The sequence below is a fragment of the Sapajus apella genome, unplaced genomic scaffold (genome assembly GCF_009761245.1).
Source record: "Sapajus apella isolate SASKATOON/1434 unplaced genomic scaffold, GSC_monkey_1.0 scaffold66, whole genome shotgun sequence".
NCBI lineage: Eukaryota > Metazoa > Chordata > Mammalia > Primates > Cebidae > Sapajus > Sapajus apella.
In genome coordinates this window covers 6,371,276-6,392,018 of record NW_022437006.1, presented here as the reverse complement: position 1 = coordinate 6,392,018, position 20,743 = coordinate 6,371,276, and the positions used below count along the sequence as shown (strand labels likewise).

The 20,743-nt window shown below is 38.2% G+C and overlaps 1 protein-coding gene across 28 annotated transcripts in view; it reads right to left on the bottom strand.

Moving 5' to 3' along the window:
- The window catches only part of PPHLN1 (periphilin 1), a 135,861-nt gene extending 115,120 nt beyond the window's left edge, over positions 1-20,741 (bottom strand). For 6 of the 28 annotated variants that reach the window (XM_032248496.1, XM_032248500.1, XM_032248503.1 and 3 more), the window contains exons 1-3: positions 20,639-20,733; positions 13,807-13,849; positions 10,486-10,577 (exon numbers count right to left, since the gene is read on the bottom strand). In XM_032248496.1, the coding sequence (XP_032104387.1) occupies positions 10,486-10,577; position 13,807 (93 nt within the window). In that variant the 5' untranslated portion in view covers positions 13,808-13,849; positions 20,639-20,733. Of the gene's footprint in view, positions 1-10,485; positions 10,578-13,806; positions 13,850-20,638 lie in introns of all 28 variants that reach the window. The other 22 variants (XM_032248482.1, XM_032248483.1, XM_032248485.1 and 19 more) reach the window with 8 other exon arrangements.
- Positions 20,742-20,743: the final 2 nt, after the last annotated feature.

Sequence of the window (20,743 nt, the reverse complement as noted above, 5' to 3'; positions counted from 1 at the left end):
TTCATCGCAGCATTATTCACTGTGGCGAACTTTAAAAACAACTTAAATGCCCATGGACAAACAAATGGACCAAGAAAATCTGGCATATAAATATATCAGTGAATTATCCATCCTTATAAAGAAAGGGAGATATTGCCATTTACGACACATAGATGTACCTAAAGGACATTATGCTAAGTGAAATAAGCTAGATACACACAAAAAAATATTGCATGATCTCATTCATATGTGGAATTAAAAAAAAAAAAAAAAAGAGTTCCAATACACAGAGATAAAGGATAAAACTGGTTACCATGGGTAGGGGAAGAAATGGGGAGATTAAGTCAAGGAATACAAAATAGTTAAGTAGGATGAACAAGTCTAGAGATCTAATGTACAATATGAGGACCAAAATTAGTAAAATTGTATTGCACTGGAAATTTTTGGGAAATATACAAATGTTATGTGATCTTTATCACACAATAAGGTAACTATGTGGGATGATGAATATGTTTCTCTCCTTCACTACAGTAACCACTATAATATGAATATGCATCCACGTGTATCTGCATTTATATGTATTCTATAACATCATGCTGTAAATCTCAAATATACACAATAAAATTTATGTCAAAAATAAGTAAATCAAAATAAAAAATGGAAAGAGAAAAACACCTTGGAAAACAATAGCACCGTAACACACAAACCAGAAATAAAAATTATGATTTATAAAGAATGTCTTAGGTTAACAGGGTCATTTTCAATTAATCAAAAAATAAATTCAATGGAGTTGAAACATTTCTATTATTTCAAATACAGATATTTCAAATCTTTTTTTTTTTTTTGAGACGGAGTTTCACTCTTGTTACCCAGGCTGGAGTGCAATGGCACGCGCCACCATGCCCAGCTAATGTTTTGTATTTTTAGTAGAGACAGGGTTTCACCATGTTGACCAGGATGGTCTCGATCTCTTGACCTCGTGATCCACCCGCCTCGGCCTCCCAAAGTGCTGGGATTACAGGCTTGAGCCACCGCGCCCGGCCGATATTTCAAATCTTGAATTTGGATATAAAACCTCAATTTACTTAAATGAAAGTTACCAGGAGAAAGAAAATAAAATCTATTTAAAAAATAAAAATCTCAATTTACTCATTAATATCAATTTTTACTGCTTCTGTTTATTATTTAAAATATCTACATACTAATGTAGATACTGATTTATGTATCTACATGTTAATGATTATCCTTATTAAAAAGATCAGAATTTTTTGTGGATGTTAATAGAATTTCCAAAAAATATACATAGAGTTTACTGGATTTGCTACTCCAAAGTTAGTATTAATGGTATGATCAGTCAGACCAAAATTAAAAACTATATGTAGCTCATTTAAAAGAAAAGGTCTGTCTATTAATAATTTATCTAATTTGGCAGGATATTAAAAAAAAATTTGCACATAAATTTAAATACTTTTTTGGAAAGTTATACTTCAATGAAATCTAACCTTTCAAATCTGTCATTATATTAGGGGTGACGTCTCACCCCAAAGGTTACTACTGCAAGAGAACCTCTAAGTGTGTGTAATAAGAATTCTTCAGTTTGCATATGCAGATGAGAATCTGGTAAGAATAAAATATCTAGTTTTCCAATTTAGAAATCTGAAATGATTTTGTTAGAAAAAATAATCAGCTTTTTTTTTTTTTTTTTTTTTTTTTTTAAGACGAAGTCCCACTGTATTGCCCAGGTTGGAGTACAATGGCACAATCTCGGCTCACTGCAACCTCCGCCTCCTGGGTTCAAGCAATTCTCTGCCTCAGCCTCCTGAGTAGCTGGGGTTAACAGGCACCCGCTACCAAGCCCAGCTAATTTTTGTATTTTTAGTAGAGACAGGGTTTCACCATGTTGGCCAGGCTGGTCTTGAACTCCTGACCTTGTGATCCACCTGCCTAGGCCTCCCAAAGTGCTGGGATTACAGGCATGAGCCACCACACCTGGCCTCAGCTATTTCTTCATTTGCTATACATTCCAATATAACTATCTGTTATGGGAAATGCTTTCATTTTAGTAAGTAAAAGCACCAAGTTGATGGTTTTTACTTGATTTGATACGAAAATCTATATCAAACTGTTCACACTGGTTGGACACAGTAGCTCACGCCTGTAATCACAGCACGTTTTGGGGCTTAGGCATGCAGATCAGCTTGAGGCCAGGAATTTGAGACCAGCCTGGCTAAGACGGTAAAACCCCGTCTCTACTAAAAATATACAAAATTAGACAGGTGTGGTGAAACACAGCTGTAATCCCAGCTACTTGGGAGGCTGAGGTACAAGAACTACCTGAACCTGGGAGGCAGAGGTTGCAGTGAGCTGAGATTGTGCCACTGTACTCCAGCCTGGGCAACAGAGCAAGACACTGTCTCAAAAAATAAATAAATAAATAAATTCCACACTGATATTAAATCTCATAATCAACAAGCTAAAAATTATGTGGATTACCATGTTTCTTTAAAAATATTTCTTTTCCGGCCGGGCCCGGTGGCTCACGCCTGTAATCCCTGCACTTTGGGAGGCCGAAGCGGGTGGATCACGAGGTCAAGAGATCGAGACCATCCTGGTCAACATGGTGAAACCCCGTCTCTACTAAAAATGCAAAAAATCAGGTGGGCATGGTGGCGCGTGCCTATAATCCCAGCTACTCAGGAGGCTGAGGCAGGAGAATTGCCTGAACCCAGGAGGTGGAGGTTGCGGTGAGCCGAGATCGCGCCATTGCACTCCAGCCTGGGTAACAAGAGCGACATTCCATCTCAAAAAAAAAAAAAAAAAAAAAATTTATTTTCCAATATATTATTAAAATTTACTCATTTTAACAGAAAATCATTTAATTTAAAATGAAAATACTAATATAAATGTATTAAGCCCATCCCCCCCAAACATTTTTATCTTCTAGTGACACATACTGAAATACTTACTGACATCTGAAGTGTAGTATCACGATTTACTTCAAAATAATCTAGCTGATAATTGATTTCTCCTTTGGAAGTTTATTACATTAATGTCTATTATTATATGCTTGATTTTCCCCCTTATAAAACATCACCAACAACTAAAACACACTAATCTACCAAAGAAGTAAGTAAATACAATGGTATATGTAAATAATCAACACCATTACATCACAATCAACTTACAATGCAAATGTAGGCATACAGAAACCTCACTGGTCTTCTTTACTGCTCTATTCCCAGCACCTAGAACACTATCAGGCACACAGTAAACACCATATCCATAATATATATTATACCCTGCTATCTCAATTTTATTTTACTTCTGGCATCAAATTTTCATATACAGAAAAGTACCATACAAACCATATCTAACTAAAATATTCTATTACACAGGCTGGTAGGCTTTTGCTTTCATAAGCTTGTGATTTCCTAACTTTGATCTCTATAGTCTGTGACACGAATTTCCATTGTAGCACTTGTTGATTTATTTCATTCACTGATTCTGCAATGAAATATTGGTGCTTCTAAGTCTTTCCGATGTCTTTTGGTGACAATGGGTCAAAAAGATGAAAACTGGTACTGACGCGGAGAGCTAAGACATGTTATTAGAGAATGTAGCCAAAAACTGATCACATTTCTTTCAAAAATGGTGACAAGAAGAAAGTAAAACACCTCCTAAGGCAACTCTACCCAAGGGAACCTTACGAAATCAAACTCATCAAATAAACACTTTTTTTTACATTTCATGTATGTAATTTTCCCATTAAAAAAACTACCAAAAAATTACACTTTAGCTAATAATAGGTATGCTTGAGTAGTTAATGGGAAGGATACTTCTGTCCACAATTTACTTTAAAATGTATTCAAAAACTAAATGGATTAATAGGATGAATAAATACATGATAAATCAAGTTTAGTAAAATGTTAATAGTTGAATCTAAATGGTAAATGTATATCAATGGTCACTACTATATGAATGGTCATTATGAAATTCTTTTGACTGCTGTATGTTCGAAAACTTTCATAATAAAATACTGGGAGTTGTACTTACATGGGAAAATTTACATGAACACTGACTGATGACTGTATAAAACAATAATAAAATGTGGGGCATAAAAGTTGATATTGCCCAGAATATAAACTGCTTGTGCTCTGATCCTAATTTCCAAACTTTACAACTTTTAAAAATTCTGAAACTGGAACTTCTCTCCCATTTTCAAATGAGCCAATGGAATCAACATTTGATGTTGCAGCTTCATTAAAATGTTCCATATTACCTGTCTGTTCCCCAACAGGCTAAGAAGTTTCACCCCGTAACTGGAAGTTTACATGTATTTAAATGCCATTCTGGGAGGGCATGGTTCCTCATGCCTGTAATCCCAGCAATTTGGGAGGCCAAGGTGAGAGGATCGCTTAAGCCCAGGAGTCTGAGGCTGCAGTGAGCTAGGACCGCTCCACTGCACTTCGGCTGGGTGACAGAGCAAGACCCTGTGTGTATGTATGAATGAATGAATGAATGAATGAATGAATGCCATTTTGCCACAAAATTTGATAAAGATTAAGAAATCAGATAACTAAGCTCACAGAAATTGTAGGTTTAAACACAGACAGCATGCTTTAAAAACAAGAGCTTTGGCCGGGCGTGGTGGCTCACGCCTGTAATCTTAGCACTTTGGGAGGCTGAAGTGGGTGGATCACCTGAGGTCAGGAGTTCAAAACCAGCCTGGCCATCATGGTGAAGCCCCATCTTAATTTAAAAAAAAAAAAAAAAAGAAAAGAAAAAAACAAGAGCTTTAGCCGGACACAGTGGCTCATGCCTGTAATCCCAGCACTTTGGGAGGCCAAGGCGGGCAGATCACAATGTCAGGAGGTCGAGAACAGCCTGGCCAATATGGTGAAACCCCATCTCTACGAAAAACACAAAAATTAGCCAGGCATGGTGGTGTGCGCCTGTAGTCCCAGCTACTCGGGAGGCTGGGGCAGGAGAATTGCTTGAACCTAGGAGGCAGAGGTTGCAGTGAGCCAAGATCATGCCACTGCACTCCAGCCTGGGTGACAGAGTGAGACTCCATCTCAAAAAAAAAAAAAAAAAAAAAACCAAGAGCTTTACAGGTATCTAGAAGTGTAGATATTCTGTGATGATTGACTTCCTACCTACAGAAGAAGCATATATATTTATATACAGAGTCTCTACAGTGCACATCTGTGAACTTTAGTCTTCAATGCACCTATTCAAGTTTAAGGCCAAATAAAAATTTCTGTGAAAGCCCCTTATAAAAGTGACTTGCTATTTACGCAAAGAATTTAAAAGAGTACCATAAAGTGCTAAAATAATGACTGGTATATTTGTTAAGCTGTACATTGAGGTTAAGATTGCCGAAAACTCAAATTAAGTACAATTTAACATTAAAACCAAAGTATATCAGTGTTCAATTGTCTTTTCAAGTTTATCAAGACTATACACTCAGGAAACAGCTGCTCTTATCAATGAGGTCATTCTACTACAGAAGGTACCTTTCCAACAATCACCACTTCATGTTACACTTTATATCACATCTAGTAGTTCCTCAAATACATTGCTTTTGTATCAGAATTGATCAGAAATGGGGCAAAGGGTATAGTAACAAAAAAAGGGAGAGGCTGGGTGCAGTGGCTCATTACTATAATCCCAGCACTTTGGGACGCGGAGGCAGGTGGATCACCTGAGTTTAGGAATTCGAAACTAGCTTGGTCAACATGGTGAAACCCTGACTCTACTAAAAATACAAAAATTAGCTGGGCGTGGTGGCAGGAACCTGTAATCCCAGATACTCAGGGAGGCTGAGGTAGGAGAATCACTTGAACCTGGGAGGCAGAGGTTACAGTGAGCTGAGATCACTCCACTGCACTTCAGCCTGGACAATAGAGAGAGACTCTGTCTCAAAAAAAAAAAAAAAAAAAAAGACAGATAGACATAAATAAAAAGAAGAAAAGGGACAGAAATGCAGTAAAATTATTTTTTGATACAGAACAGAACTCAAATATACTAAACAAAATAGAATGTTACCTTCCTCTATTCTAGCCACTAACAACAGTGGGTTATCAACTTAACTGGTTTTATTTTTTGAAAAAAAATAATGTCTTTTCAAAACTTTTAAGGTATGACATACATACAAAAAAGTGTATAAATTACAAATTTGGATATATTTTCACAAGATGTAAGATAAATTTTCACCCAGATTAAGAAGGAGAATGTTCCCAACACAGCAAAATCATTTATTATGTAGTGTCCCAGTCACTACTACAGAAACCACTTTCCAATCTAGTTTCTCCTATTTTGGAATGTTACATAAAATAAAACATGCAGAATAAACTCTCATGACTGACTTATTTAATACTATGTTTGTGAAGTTTATCCATACTGTTGCACCTGGCAGTAATCTATTTATTCTCATTGCTGTATTTTTTAAGCAATTAATTTATCAGCTTTACTGTTGGACATCTGGTTTGTTGCCAGTTTGAAGCTCTTACAAATAATGCTGCTTATAAACTTTCTCATACACATCAATATGATATGCTAATATGGTTTTTTAAATAACATTAGATTCTCTAAGCAAATAAACTTTTTTTTTTGAGACAGGATCTCCTTCTGTTGCCCAGGCTTGCGCACAGTGGCACAAAACATGGTTCAATGCAGCCTAAACTTCTTGGGCTCAAGCAATCCTCCTGCCTCAGCCTCCCAACTAAGTGGGACTATAGGCATGCACCATCATGCGTGACTAATTTTTAAAATTTTTTGTAGAGACAGGGTCTCTTTTGTTGCCCAGGCTGGTCTCAAACGACTGGGCTCATGTGATCCTCCCACCTCGGACTCCCAAAGTGTGAGATTAGAGGCATAAGCCACTGTATTCAGCCTTAAACTTTTAATGTTATATTTTTATTAGACTGAAAGTAAGCAAGTATAACTATTTACATGTCTAGTCCAATTACTTTAACCCAAAGACTCAGTGGGTCCACTAAATCAGATGTGAATATAAAATTACTTTTTCAACTAACTTTAGACAACAACATAAGAACAACAGCTGTATCTGTCACTTTGTTACCAACAAAAATCACAGATAATTTTATATAATGTTACAGCTAGCTGTTACAGGTATTGCAAAATATCATTCATAACATTCATCGCTACTTTGAAATTATAGCAATGAAACCCCCACCAATAGCTTTTGATATTTAATGACCTACTAAAGAAATATCTCTATTACTATATCACAAATTTGGTTTTTAATAGTTTGATAATTATTATCAAATGTAAGTGTACTTAGTTCTGGGCGTTTTATTTATAGGTTTAAAAATGTTATTCTGAGAAGAGATTCATAGGCTTCACCAGACGGCTAAACGGATCCATGGCACAAAAAAAAGGTTAAAAATGTATGCTTTATTTAACTAAGATGTAGGTATAACACAGAAGGCATAGGGGATAACTTTCAAGAGCCATGTAAGGGGTATAACATATTGAGGGAAAGAAGAGGCTTTAAATTACTAATCAAAATAAGGCCAAGCTCACCAGAAAAAAAAAAAAAAAAAAAGTACCTAACTTGGGAAAGAGGAATATGGAAGTACAGAAAGAAGGATTTGTAAAAACTAGGAGAGGATGACTGGGGAAACAGAAAGACCAATTTAATGGAATTGAAGAAAAAGGAGAGGAATGAACATGTACAAGGTCTAGGCAGGTCCTGTGCTCTCAAAAAGAGAAAAACAATCTAAGCCCCCATGAGGAATCAAGCAGCCAGATAACTTAAGGAAGTAAGATTTACCATTTGGCATTTAAGGGACAGCTGAATACAGCTAGTCTGATTTTAAGGACAATTGTGTTATAAATCATATCTCCCTACCTGCTTGCTACTGATAAAATTATTTTATGAGGGATAAGAAGCCTCTGTTTCATATTTACAAAAGCAGATAGTATTAAATGAAAATGTTTGGTTTTGTTTAGATTTTTCCACAATGTACTGATTCATTGAAGACTTCCATCACCTGTCATGTTGACCTCAACTCCTGTCACTATCAGTGACTTCAATCTTCACATACATCTGTATTTTTAAAATTCTGCATGTAAGAATCACTTGAACTTTTAAACAATGCTGAGATCCACATCACACCCACAGAGATGGTAAGTTAATTATCTAAGATGGGGCCCATACAGTGGTACTGAAGAGCTCTCTAGGAAATTTTAATGTACAGCAAGAATTGAGAGCTTCTGATCTAAACCACAAATTCAAAGTCTATCCTAAAAGTTTCCTTGCTCTCAACTCCAATAACTTACACCAGCTCTCTATTCTCACTATTACACACTGAACTTCACTCAAAACTGTTGCATCTTGGCAACCCACACTCTAAAATACTGATTGCCTATCGTTCTGCCACACTAAAGCCTTTCCCATACCACATGGTGTATTAATTTAGTAATTCTCTGGGTCAGCACTTTCAGTATCCTCATCTCCCTGGGTCCACTACTCCTCTTAAAATCTAAAATCGATACAATAACCTGCTTTCCCAAGCCCCAAAGTAATAAAGCACACAATCCTACAGACTGGTGCCCAGTTGATGGCATAACTATACAGAAAATTCTTTTTAAGTATCTTCAAAACACAGAATTTAAAATTCCTAACAGGGCTGAGCGTGGTGGCTGATGCCTGTAATCCCAGCACTTTGGGAGGCCAAAGCAGACAGATCACTTCAGGCCAGGAGTTTGAGACCAGCCTGGCCAAACACAGAGAAACCCTGTCTTTACTAAAAATACAAAAATTGGTGGTGGGTGCAGAGGCAGTGTCTCATGCCTGCAATCCCAGCATGTTGGGAGGCCCAGGTGGGCAGATTACTTGAGGTCAGGAGTTCGAGATCAGCCTGGCAAACATGTTGAAACCCTGTCTCTACTAAAAATACAAAAATATAGTGGCAGGCACCTGTAATCCCAGTTACTTGGGAGGCTGAGGAAAGAGAATCATTTGAACCTGGGAGGTAGAGGTTGCAATGAACCGAGATCACGCCACTGCACTCCAGACTTGGCGACAAGAGTGAAACTCCATGAAAAGAAAAGAAATGAGAAAAGAAAAAAGAAAAGAAAAAATTCCCAGTGGGATAGATACTTGGCAGAGTGGTGGAGGGAAGAGGGGAGATAAAGAAAAAAGTCGAGCCAGGCGCGGTGGCTCACGCCTGTAATCCAAGCACTTTGGAGGCCAAGGTGGGTGGATCACCTGAGGTCGGGAGTTCAAGACCAGCCTGACCAACATGGTGAAACCCCATCATTAAAAAAAAAAGAAAAAAGTCATTCCTTTTCCTATCCCTGTATTTCTTTGTCAGATTTACCTACAGGTAAACTACAGAATAACCTTATCAAGTAAAAAATATAAATAAAAACATTGGATTTTGATTAAAAACATACAGTCTACAACTTAACCTGGAAAGAAATCACATATAGTAATAATTAAGTCTGGCCATCCCGAAGTATAGTGGGCATCTTTATTTTTTCCACCTTAAATCATTTTAAATCGACACAAACCTGGGCTGTAATCTAGGACAACAAACCTAAAGATGATGCCACCCATCTAAGTGGGCTATAGTCTTAAATGATATGTAGGTAAAAAATAACTAATGTAGAAATAAATATTTGTGGCTTTTGAAGGTACATAATGAATCCATATTTATATACCATCACCACAACCTCAGTCCCTTGGTGCTTAGAATGGGTCTGTGCAAAAGTTTAAGTTAGCTTCTCGATCTTCCCCAAACGCTCCTTTAGACCTCCATAGGGGATAATGGGGAGTCAGTACATATATTCATTCAAATAAATACTGAGCTTCTATTACCTGACAAGTACTAGATGTAACACTGGAAATAGTAAACAAAACAGCAAGCTCTTTGGGCTTAGAAAACGCTTGGCTCAAAATTCCCAATTCCCAGAGCAACAAAGAGACAAGAAGTAGGACAACACACCAGAAGCTGCCTGCCTGTCTGCCCCAGACCCTCCAGGCATTTTTACTCACCAGCCAGACTGCCTGATCACAGAACAGCACACCTGCAGGAATCCTAACTAGGGATATTAACATGTTTCACTCTAGGAAGAGATCTCCTCTCTTAAAATGAAAGCCTATTTTTAGAATTTCATATACTCAATTTTTAACATGTTAAGGAATATAGAAAAAAACAGCCAATAGCAGGAGCAGGTACTCAAATACTTCTTTATTAACTCATGGTATAATCGTTATAAAATTTGTAATTTTGTTCACAAATTAAATTCAATATAAATCCTTCAGTTTAGAAATTTAAACAAGAAATATAAATAGTAAGTTTTCTACTTAAATGTCTTTATTTTCAAACTTTTAAAAGGTAAGTTTGACCTCTTTTGCAATCTACATTGGTAAATTTCTGACAATGAAAATTTTGTTAACAGGCCTAGCACTGGTGTATCAAATGAACTTAGACACTAGGTTTTCGAATCGTTCCATATGTAGGAGTAACTTACACTGGGATGGCTTCGAGGAGATGCTCGTTCTCTCGGAAGTCTTTCATATTCATATCGTCCCTCAGACCACATTTCATCTCTTCTGTAAGCCACTAAAGAAAAAAAGAAACCAAAGAATTATGGTTTTTATGCTACTAGAAAGTAATAGAAAAGGAAGGAATAAACGATTACTTTCCAACACAAATATTTTCTAGAGATCTTAAGGGAAAAAAAATGTGGCTAAATGAAAAATTGTTTCTTCCAAACAATTTTGAGATTTTCTTAAAAAAAAAAAAAAATACAGAAAGCCCTATATACCTTCTTAGGCAATACTATTTAAAACTTCAAATAGGGGTGGGTGCAGTGGCTCACGCCTGTAATCCCAGCACTTTGAGAGGCCAAGGCAGGTGGATCACTTGAGGTCAGGAGTTTGAAACCAGCCTGTCCAACATGGCAAAACCGACTTTAAAAAAAAAAAAAAAAAAAAATCGTCAAATAGATTGTTGCCACCAATTATGGGAGGAAAAAACCCATAATACTTTGGACCACAAATACTTCTTCATTCTTCTATAGTAAGAAATAGAAACGACTCATTTTAATGAATAGTTTAAATAGCTGATCAGCAAAGCTATTCCTATTTCCTGGTGAATAGTTTGTATAAATAACATTAGTTTTTTGCTTTTCTACAGTCTTCATTTAATATATATGTTCTTTATGTTAAATAATGTGTTTTTAACTGAAAAAGTGTTAAATGAACAATCCTGCAAAAAAACACTCAACAACTCCTGAAAGAAACCACTCCTGATTTTTTTAATGCTATAAATTTATTTCAATGCAAAGGCATCCTCACAAAATGTGAAATTAAAATAAAAGTTCTGTCACATTTTTCAGGTTTGGGATTCAGAAAAGGGAGGTGGAAGGGTGTATTCTTTTCATAAATGCTTCCTACTTTGAGAGCTGACATATTCTGGGTAGAGAGCGAATAAAGTGTTATTGAATCCAAAGGTATATAGCCACAAGAAGAGATGAAAATAGCGACTAAACAGACAAAAGACAACGTAAACAAGGCAAACGAGAAGATGAGAATAGGATACACAAGGAGACCATTTATATGAAATGGCAATACTATAGATCAGAAGCTGGCAAATTTTTCTGCAAAGGATTGGACAAATATTTTCAGCCTTGTAGGTCACAGATCTCTCTTACAACTACTCAAATCTCCAGCCATAGGCAATATACACAAATGTATGAGTGTGTAAATTGTATTTACAAAGACAGGCTAGCTGCTTGCAGACAGTAGACTGACAAATTCTGGAATGAATGACTAATGGTTAACAGGGAAGAACCAGGAGAAAGTGAAGTAATCATGGAGCAGGTTCTAAGGCAATAACTGTGAACCATCCTCATGTACACACAGAACCACCATGAGCAAGAAGTGAAAATGGTCCAGGAGGTAAGTTAGGGCCTTTCAGCACACAGAAAGTAGGCCACAGATATGTTAAGAAGAAACATATTTCAAAAAAGACTTAATGTCAAAAGATTTTTGATGGTTCCTTATAATGTAATACCAAGGGAGGGGGAAACAGATTGCTATTCCATTTTGGCAGTAAAGAACACCTACAGAATTCTAATGGTTCAGTTAGTTTAGGTTAAAGAAAACCAAGGCTGGAAGAAGGGTACAATATTTTTTTGATGCTGTTACAGCAAAGCAACCAATTTTCTCTGTAAAAACATACCTATAATATTTTCTAATACCAACAGACCCAATTAATGAATTAACTAGCCAAAGATGCCTAGGAAATCTTACTTTAAATTAAAAATAACGCCGGGCGCGGTGGCTCAAGCCTGTAATCCCAGCACTTTGGGAGGCCGAGGCGGGTGGATCACGAGGTCAAGAGATTGAGACCATCCTGGTCAACATGGTGAAACCCCGTCTCTACTAAAAATACAAAACATTAGCTGGGCATGGTGGCGCCTGCCTGTAATCCCAGCTACTCAGGAGGCTGAGGCAGGAGAATTGCCTGAACCCAGGAGGCGGAGGTTGCGGTGAGCCGAGATCGCACCATTGCACTCCAGCCTGGGTAACATGAGTGAAACTCCGTCTCAAAAAAAAAGAAAAAATTAATTCATTAATTAAAAATAACTTTTTCTCAAAACACACATTCAAGAGAAAAAAATTAGCTCTTAAAATTATGCACGAATAAAACTGAATTATCTGTCTCCAGTGAGACCTCATTTAATAATGTGTAATTCCAAGCAACCAGTCTTTTAGGTGCAAGAATGGAAGCTTCAAAAGCAAGTAAATTGTCAACATTACTCCTCCACCACCTTTACTGAATCCACTAAAGGTTTCAGTGTAAAGAATTTGATTTTATCCTTTTTAAGATACAGCACAGAGAAATAGTAACAGCAATGAATTAAAGTCAAATCAAAGGGGGGAAAAAGTCAGTAGCTATACCCAGAAGAAAAATAGACTTATGAGCAAACAGCTCACAAAAAAATACAAACGGCTCTTCAAATCTTTTGAAAAGATGGTCAACCTCCTTCAAAATCAAGAAGATAAAAATCAAAACTATAATGGCATGCTAATTTTCATCCAAAAGCTCTACAAACATCCAACTGCAGTGATGAGATTAAGGAAAGCAACATTTACATATGTTAATAAAGGAAGTATAATTAGTACAGACAGGGAAGAATTTGGTAATATTTTTAAAAATTTTAAATACACATATGCTTTGGCCTGGCAATTCTACTTCTAGGTATACTTGTATACTTGCATAGCAAAGACTGAAAGGAACTTAAAATATCCATCAAGAGGGCACAAAGTAAACTGTTGAACATTCATACAAAGGAATATTTTGCAAACCATTTCAAAGAAAAGTAATCGCAGTAATAATATGAAAAGACTGCCAAGATACACTGCTAAGCAAAGCACAGTAAAAAGGCCAGGTATGAACATATATGCTATGCAGACTACTCCTGGGGGTAACAACAAGATAATGTAACAGCAATGCCTCTGGGGAGAATCAGGTAGTTGGACAGAGGATGAATATTTTACTGCATAATGTATATATACTATTATGTATTACAAAAATGTGTAACTATTTTTAAAGTTCCTGAAAAAAAATCATTCAATAAGCATAACATGTAAAATGATGGTAAAAATGAATATAAATTAACATACTAAAGGAGAATGTAAATAAAAATAAGACTTTGTAATGAGAAAAATAAACAGTAAGAGTTCTAAAATACTACGTAGTTTAATACTGAAATACTGAAATTTACTGGTGTCTCACAAAGTAACAATAACTACTATACTAAATACTACTATACTATACTTACTTGAGTCCTTTTAGGAATCAAATTTAACGTTTTCAACAATTTCCTGTAAGGGGGGGAAATACAGAAATAAAGATTTGTGTCTGTATAAACCAACCAATATAGAAATAGTTAAACCTTCATTAATTATGTAAATAAACTGTCAAGCCAAAGTCCCTTCAAACACACTCTCGAAAATAGAAGAATTTTGTTTTTTGAGACAATCTTGCATTGTTGCCAGGCTGGAGTGCAGTTGCACAATCTCAACTCACTGCTACCTCTGACTCCCTGGTTCAAGCTATTCTCTTGCCTCAGCCTACCGAGTAGCTGGGATTACACGCATGCGCCACCACGCCCAGCTAATTTTTGTATTTTTAGTAGAGACAAGGTTTCACCCTGTTAACCAGAATGGAAAAATAGAAGATATTATTTTGGCCACCAGAGGCCACCCAAGTTTCATAAGAACAAAATAATAAGAGACTTCTACTCCTAGAATTCTAGTCTAGAATTTTGCCAGTTGAGAGGTAGGCAGATCATCATATCTTTATCTCTGATAAGACTGTACTAGATGTTTAAGGTTGTTTGTAGTTGTTATTGTAAATGCTGGCTTTGAAATATCTCCATAGTTTAGTATGATGAAAATTACCATTTCCTATAATAATTAGAAGACAGAATACATTAATATCATCTTAAATTCAAATGGAAACTTGTAATTTTCTTTTTCTTTTTTTTTTCTTTAGACAGGGTATCAGTCGCCCAGGCAGGAATGCAGTGGGTCAAACACACCTCACTGTAGCCTTTATCTCCTGGGCTCAAGCAATCCTCCCCACTCAGCCTCCCTAGTAGCTAGAACCACAGGCATACCACCACACCTGGCTAACTTTATTTTTTGCCAAGTTGTAGTCTTAGCATGTTGTCCCCAGGCTAGAACCTTGTAATTTTCAAAGGATTTAAAAATAGCTTATAAGTACAGCAAGCTTCCTGATTAGTGGCATATGTTGTTTATGACATTATCCAGGCTTAGGAAATTGACCAATCAGTTACATTTATATAAAGCTGTTCAGACTCCCAGTGAGTGATCATGCTACCTGCCACATCATCACTAAGTCTACTCATATCAGTGGAGTCTCAATGGTACTCCAGAAAAGTTATCTATATGCCAACTGAAGAACACAACAGAAAAAAACAGAAGGACCCTCTACATCACAATTAGGCAGAAAACAGAATTAAAATTCTGTTTGGAAAACACAAGCTTCATTTAGAAGTGTGCTAATAACTGGTACCAGATTATAAAAATCTCACTCTCTTATGCCACATTCAATGAAGACAGTATCAACATGGGATATCAAATTACAGGAATAAAATCAGCCTTTCTTAGAGCACTCCACTGGGTTGCCCAACCACTGTTATGTTAACTTCAACTAAGGGCTGAGAGGATATGGAGGACTTGCACTCTAAGCTAAAGTGTCATAGAAATTGAGAAAATAGGCCGGGCACGGTGGCTCACGCCTGCAATCCTAACACTTTGGGAGGCCGAGGTGGGTGGATCACCTGAGGTCAGGAGTTCAAGACCAGCCTGGCCTCATGGTGAAACCCCATCTTAAAAAAAAAAAAAAAAATTGAGAAAATAAAGTCACAGGCAACATCCTTCTGTCAAACCATTAACACTCTAAACCAAAGTCAAGGAAATGGATCTGTTTTTTCATTTTATCCAAACTGGTTATAGTAGCAGCTTAGGCTACAGTAACTCTGCATTCCAATCTAGTCAGCTTCCATTATTAAATACATTCAGGATAGCTTCCCCTCCTCCCAAACTCATTCCTTCGCTTTTTATATTCATTCAACAACTATTGATAGCCAACTATGGTTACTGAAAAAGTCACATTTGATCTCAAACTTTAGATCAACATAGGTCTTTGCACTGGTAATTCCCTGCACAAAATGTTCTTCTTCTCCAAATATCTGTGGAATTAACTTTCTCACCCTTTAATGTCACCTTCTTAATGTCACTCAACTACCAGATCCCCCCAATCGTGCTATTTTTAATTAGCACTAATTAGTAATTATTTACTGAGTAATTAATACTAATCTATATTAAAGTACACTATATAGTATCTTAGATAATAAAAAGCAGGGATGTCTCTTTGCTCACTGATAAATATTAAGGTCCTATAACAATTTGCACCCTGTGCTCAGTATTCAGAGTGAGTATTCTAATGTTTCTATTAGAAAATATTTGAAATTCCAGACAACTAAACATAAATTTTAGAAGATAGTTAAGGTCTTTGAAAAAAAATTAACTGATGCCAACTAAAATGACCAAAACAGAGCAATGTATTAAATTCAGCACTGTTCAATGCTTAGGGAGAGATAAATGCAGGCAGTGGTAGTTAAGAAAGCCTTTTAAAAAACTGTTCTTCTCCAGGTATCTGCAGAACTAACTTTCTCACCCTTTCAATGTCACCTTCTTAATGTCAAATTTATTATGTTTTTTAAATGTTTTTTAATTTTTTTTTTTTTTCCCAAGAGACAGGGTTTCATCATCTTGGCCAGGCTGGTCTCAAATTCCTGACCTCGTGATCCACCCGCCTTGGCCTCTCAAAGCACTGGGATTACAGGCGTGACCCACCGCGCCTGGCTCTTAATGTCAAATTTAAATAGAATCTTCAAATAGATGGTTTAAATGTAGATGAACCATAATGAATAGCAGAATCCAAGAAATGGCAAAGGTGTTAGGGAAGACAAAAAGTGCCTAAGAAGATGGAACTGACCAGAGCGAAAGATTCGCATTGCAAGTGTAAAAAATAAACCTACACAGGTGTTCTACAAGCATTTATTTCCTCCCTTAAGTGCAAGAATTTGTGCAATAATCTTTCAAAACATGTAAACCCCTTACTGACACAATCCTAATGAAGGAGAAATTATCTCTCACATTCCAGATAAAAACATGCAAGCTCTGAAAAGCTCAAATCCCAGAGCCAAATGGAGGCTGAAGTCAGACTCTGGCTTGAATGACTTAAAAGCCAAGCCCTTTCCACCATTACATAGCTTCATAACAGACACATGCAAGGGTACAAAGAACAGATTCAAGGGCAAGAAGTGGTACAAAAGCAAGTATCAGACAAGCTGCTCACCAAAGGCTCTTAAGTCTGGGAATACGGTGAGGGGCAAAAATGTCACTCCAAAGATTAATCTGGCAATATACAAGGTAGATTAGAGAAAGAGGCTGGAGGCAAAAAAAAAACATTGATTGCTTCCATGATGAACCATATAACTTAGCCCTTTTAAAGTACAGCATTCATGGCCAGGCACAGTGGCTCACTGTAATCCCAGCACTTTGAGAAGCAGGTGGATCATGTGAGGTCAGGAGTTCAAGACCAGCCTGGCCAACATGGTGAAACCCCATCTCTACTAAAAACACAAAAATTAGCTTGGCATGGTGGATGGTGCCTGTAATCCCAGGTACTCAGGGGGCTGAGGCAGGAGAATTGCTTGAACCCAGGAGGCAGAGGGTTAAAGTCTTAACCAGTCAGCCTCCTTCCAGTGAGCTGAGATTGCACCACTGCACTCCAGCCTGGGCTACAGAGGAAAACCCCATCTCAAAATAAAGTACTGCATTATTGGCCGAGCGCAGCAGTTCGTGCCTGTAATCCCAGATCTTTGGAAGGCTGAGCCAAGCGGATCATTTGAGGTCGGGAGTTCAAGACCAGTCTGGCCAACACAATGAAACCCCATCTCCACTAAAAAAAAAATACCAAAATTGGCCGGGCGCGGTGGCTCAAGCCTGTAATCCCAGCACTTTCGGAGGCCGAGGCGGGTGGATCACGAGGTCAACAGATCGAGACCATCCTGGTCAACATAGTGAAACCCCGTCTCTACTAAAAATACAAAAAATTAGCTGGGCATGGTGGTGCGTGCCTGTAATCCCAGCTACTCGGGAGGCTGAGGCAGGAGAATTGCCTGAACCCAGGAGGCGGAGGGGCCGAGATCGCACCATTGTACTCCAGCCTGGGTAACATGAGTGAAACTCCGTCTCAAAAAAAAAAAAAAAAAAAAAATTAACCAAGCATGGTGGCATATGCCTGTAATTCCAGCTATTCAGGGAGTTGAGGTGGGAGAATCCCTTGAACCTGGGAGATGGAGGTTGCAGTGAGCCATGGTCGTGCCACTGCACTCCAGCCTGGGTGAGAGCAAGACGTCTCAAAAAACAAAAATAAAAAATATAGGCCAGTCGCGGTGGCTTATGCCTGTAATCCTAGCACTTTGGGAGGCCAAGATGGGTGCATCACCTGAGGTCAGGAGTTCAAGACCGGCCTGGCCATCATGGTGAAACCCCATCTTAAATTAAAAAAAAAAAAAAAAAAAAATATACACACACACACACACACACACACACACACATATATATATATAAACTCCACATTCTCTACTAGTTTCACAAGTCACTTAACTTTCCAGTGCTTTAAGGATACTTCTATTACAAGCCCAACTGTACTGCACTAAGGTTAGGAGATCCCTGATTGTCCATAATTGATCAATTAACTGAAATTACACCAGTAAACAAAAATGCCAGATGTCTGCCTACATATAATATTTATAAATCTGAATCTTATTTCACATATGAATGGAAGTTAAAGTCTTAACCGGTCAGCCTCTTTCCAGTGTTTCTCCCTCCATTTTACCCTAAAGAAGAATACTCAATCAACTGTTAATGCGTATTCATAATGTGAAGTGTCCAGTATCAGAATCCAACTGGTTTATTAACTGTAATAAAGCCAAACTTCTATCTTTCATATGCCTCCTTCTGTCATCTCATCTAACCTTCTATTGTCTCCAAAAGCATATAATTATGCCAGTCTCCTCATGGTACCACAAACAGAGTAACATACACTACCATGGAAATGTTTACTTTCCAAACTGGATACCTTTTTCCATTCTCTCATTTAAATCCGACAGCCCATCAAGGCCCAGCTCAAAAGCTATTATTCTCCACAAAGTCCATTGTATAAACCATACGAGACTTAAAACAGATTCCAAAATAGTGACTGATAAGCCACATGTGACTTGTGTTTGACCCATTTTTTTTTCAGTAAAATTCCATTCCACTGACAATATTTATAAACTTGGAGATGATGCTTTTTTAAAAATGGTATTTCCAACTTTTTTTGGAAAAATTAGATGTTCTGGCAAAACTGGGATCATATTCTCACATAGCCACAATCACCTGTAGCTGAGTGGCAGGTGACCCCCTTCTACGGGGTAATTACTCATTAACTGCCTGATCTGAGACCATACCTTCAGCACCTGAAATCACTCAAGAAATACCCGTCTTACGAGCCAAGAACTGTATTAGATACTGGAGTTACAAAGATAAACAAGACAAACAGTCCCTCAGCCACAGCCTCGCTTAGGGATGGCAAAGAAACAAGCAATTAGGAAACGTGATAAACGCCGTGAGGGACGTGCAGGGCAGCTACGAGTATGTGGCAAGGATATCTAACTCTATGGAAATTAGGGAATACCCCTCAAGTAAAGTGACAGCTAAATTCGGATCTTTAGTAGAAGTTATCCAGAAAAAGGTAGGAGGGAACAGGGAGTTCAAATGTCCCAAAGAGAGAAAAGAGACTTTGTGAAGATACTGAGGGAAGAAAGTCCTTGAGGAACTGAAATCAGTTCAACACGGCTAGAGCCATGCCCAACTTTAAATGCAGGGTCAGAGAAGGGGTACAACTGAAATGGCTGGCAGGAAAAGTACGTGTTATTAATAGTTAAGGTTAGGAGATGAAAGAGAATTTCACCAAAGCAGCTGAATATGTAAAATAGTTTAGGCAGGAAATAGAGGTTTCAGAAGGAACTGATGGCGGGTGTTGAGGCATTAAATGGGTAAGAAACGAAAAAGCAGTGATGGCCTAAGTCGAGAGGAAACACAAAGCAGATGGGAGGAGACGACTGCACAGAAGACCAAAGGAGCTTACATCTTGGGCGGTAACCAAAGATAACAGGAATGTGAAGCACGGTAAGTCTGGCTGGCCACTAGTTTGCTGAGAGAATTCGTCCAGCGGTCCCCTATCGGCCACGGAGGCATTCAGGCCTAACAAAATTCAGCTGCGCCCTGGATGGATTACACTTCCGTCTCTCCAAAAGATCTCGACTTCACTCTGGATTGATTGGAGGGCTCCAGGAGAGGCTACTAGCACGCAGTCTCCCAGGGAGTGGTTAGAGGCCTGGTCTGTGTGTGCTGTCGGGTAGAAGTATAAACTACCTTGCATTATGTTCTGATTTTTCTGTAGGACTGGTGGGCATGTAATGGCCTCTTAAAGAAAAAGCAGTGAATGCCCATTATAGATTTACAGGAAAAGAAAAGGTGCCACGAAGTTCCAACATTTGTCCATACCCATACTAAAGACGAGTTACTCTGTGAATCCAACTCTCCCCAAGTTGGCCTTGTCTCCCCAACTAGACTGAGAGCTCCACCAGAGAACAAAACAAAAGTCTGTTTTACAATTTGTTTTGTAGTTTCCAAAGTGCGTAATAGCGAGCTGGGTACCGCGAACACCCTCAGTAAAATTACCGACTTCCTGAATGGCCTCGGGTCACTAAAGTTACCTAGCTCAGTCTTCTTTTTGCATATTAAGGTGCTACAGAGAGGCGAACTTAACCTTAGACTCAACACTTTCCTTTATTCCAAACTCCACTGCCTCTCTCCACCCTCAACCGCATGGGCAGAATTGTTGCACAATTCAAAGGCAACAGGAGAATCCAGGACCCGACACAGAAAACGCCCGCCCGCGCCCCCCGCGTGTAGCAGCCCGCACGCGCTTCCCATCCATCGCTGGAAAAGGGAAAAGGCGCTCACCGACTCGGGCCCTCCGGGAGACCCCGTAAACGTAGTCGCCCGCCCGCCGCCGCAATCCCTGGGTAGGCACTTCCGGCGCTCACAATGACGTCACCGAAACGCTAG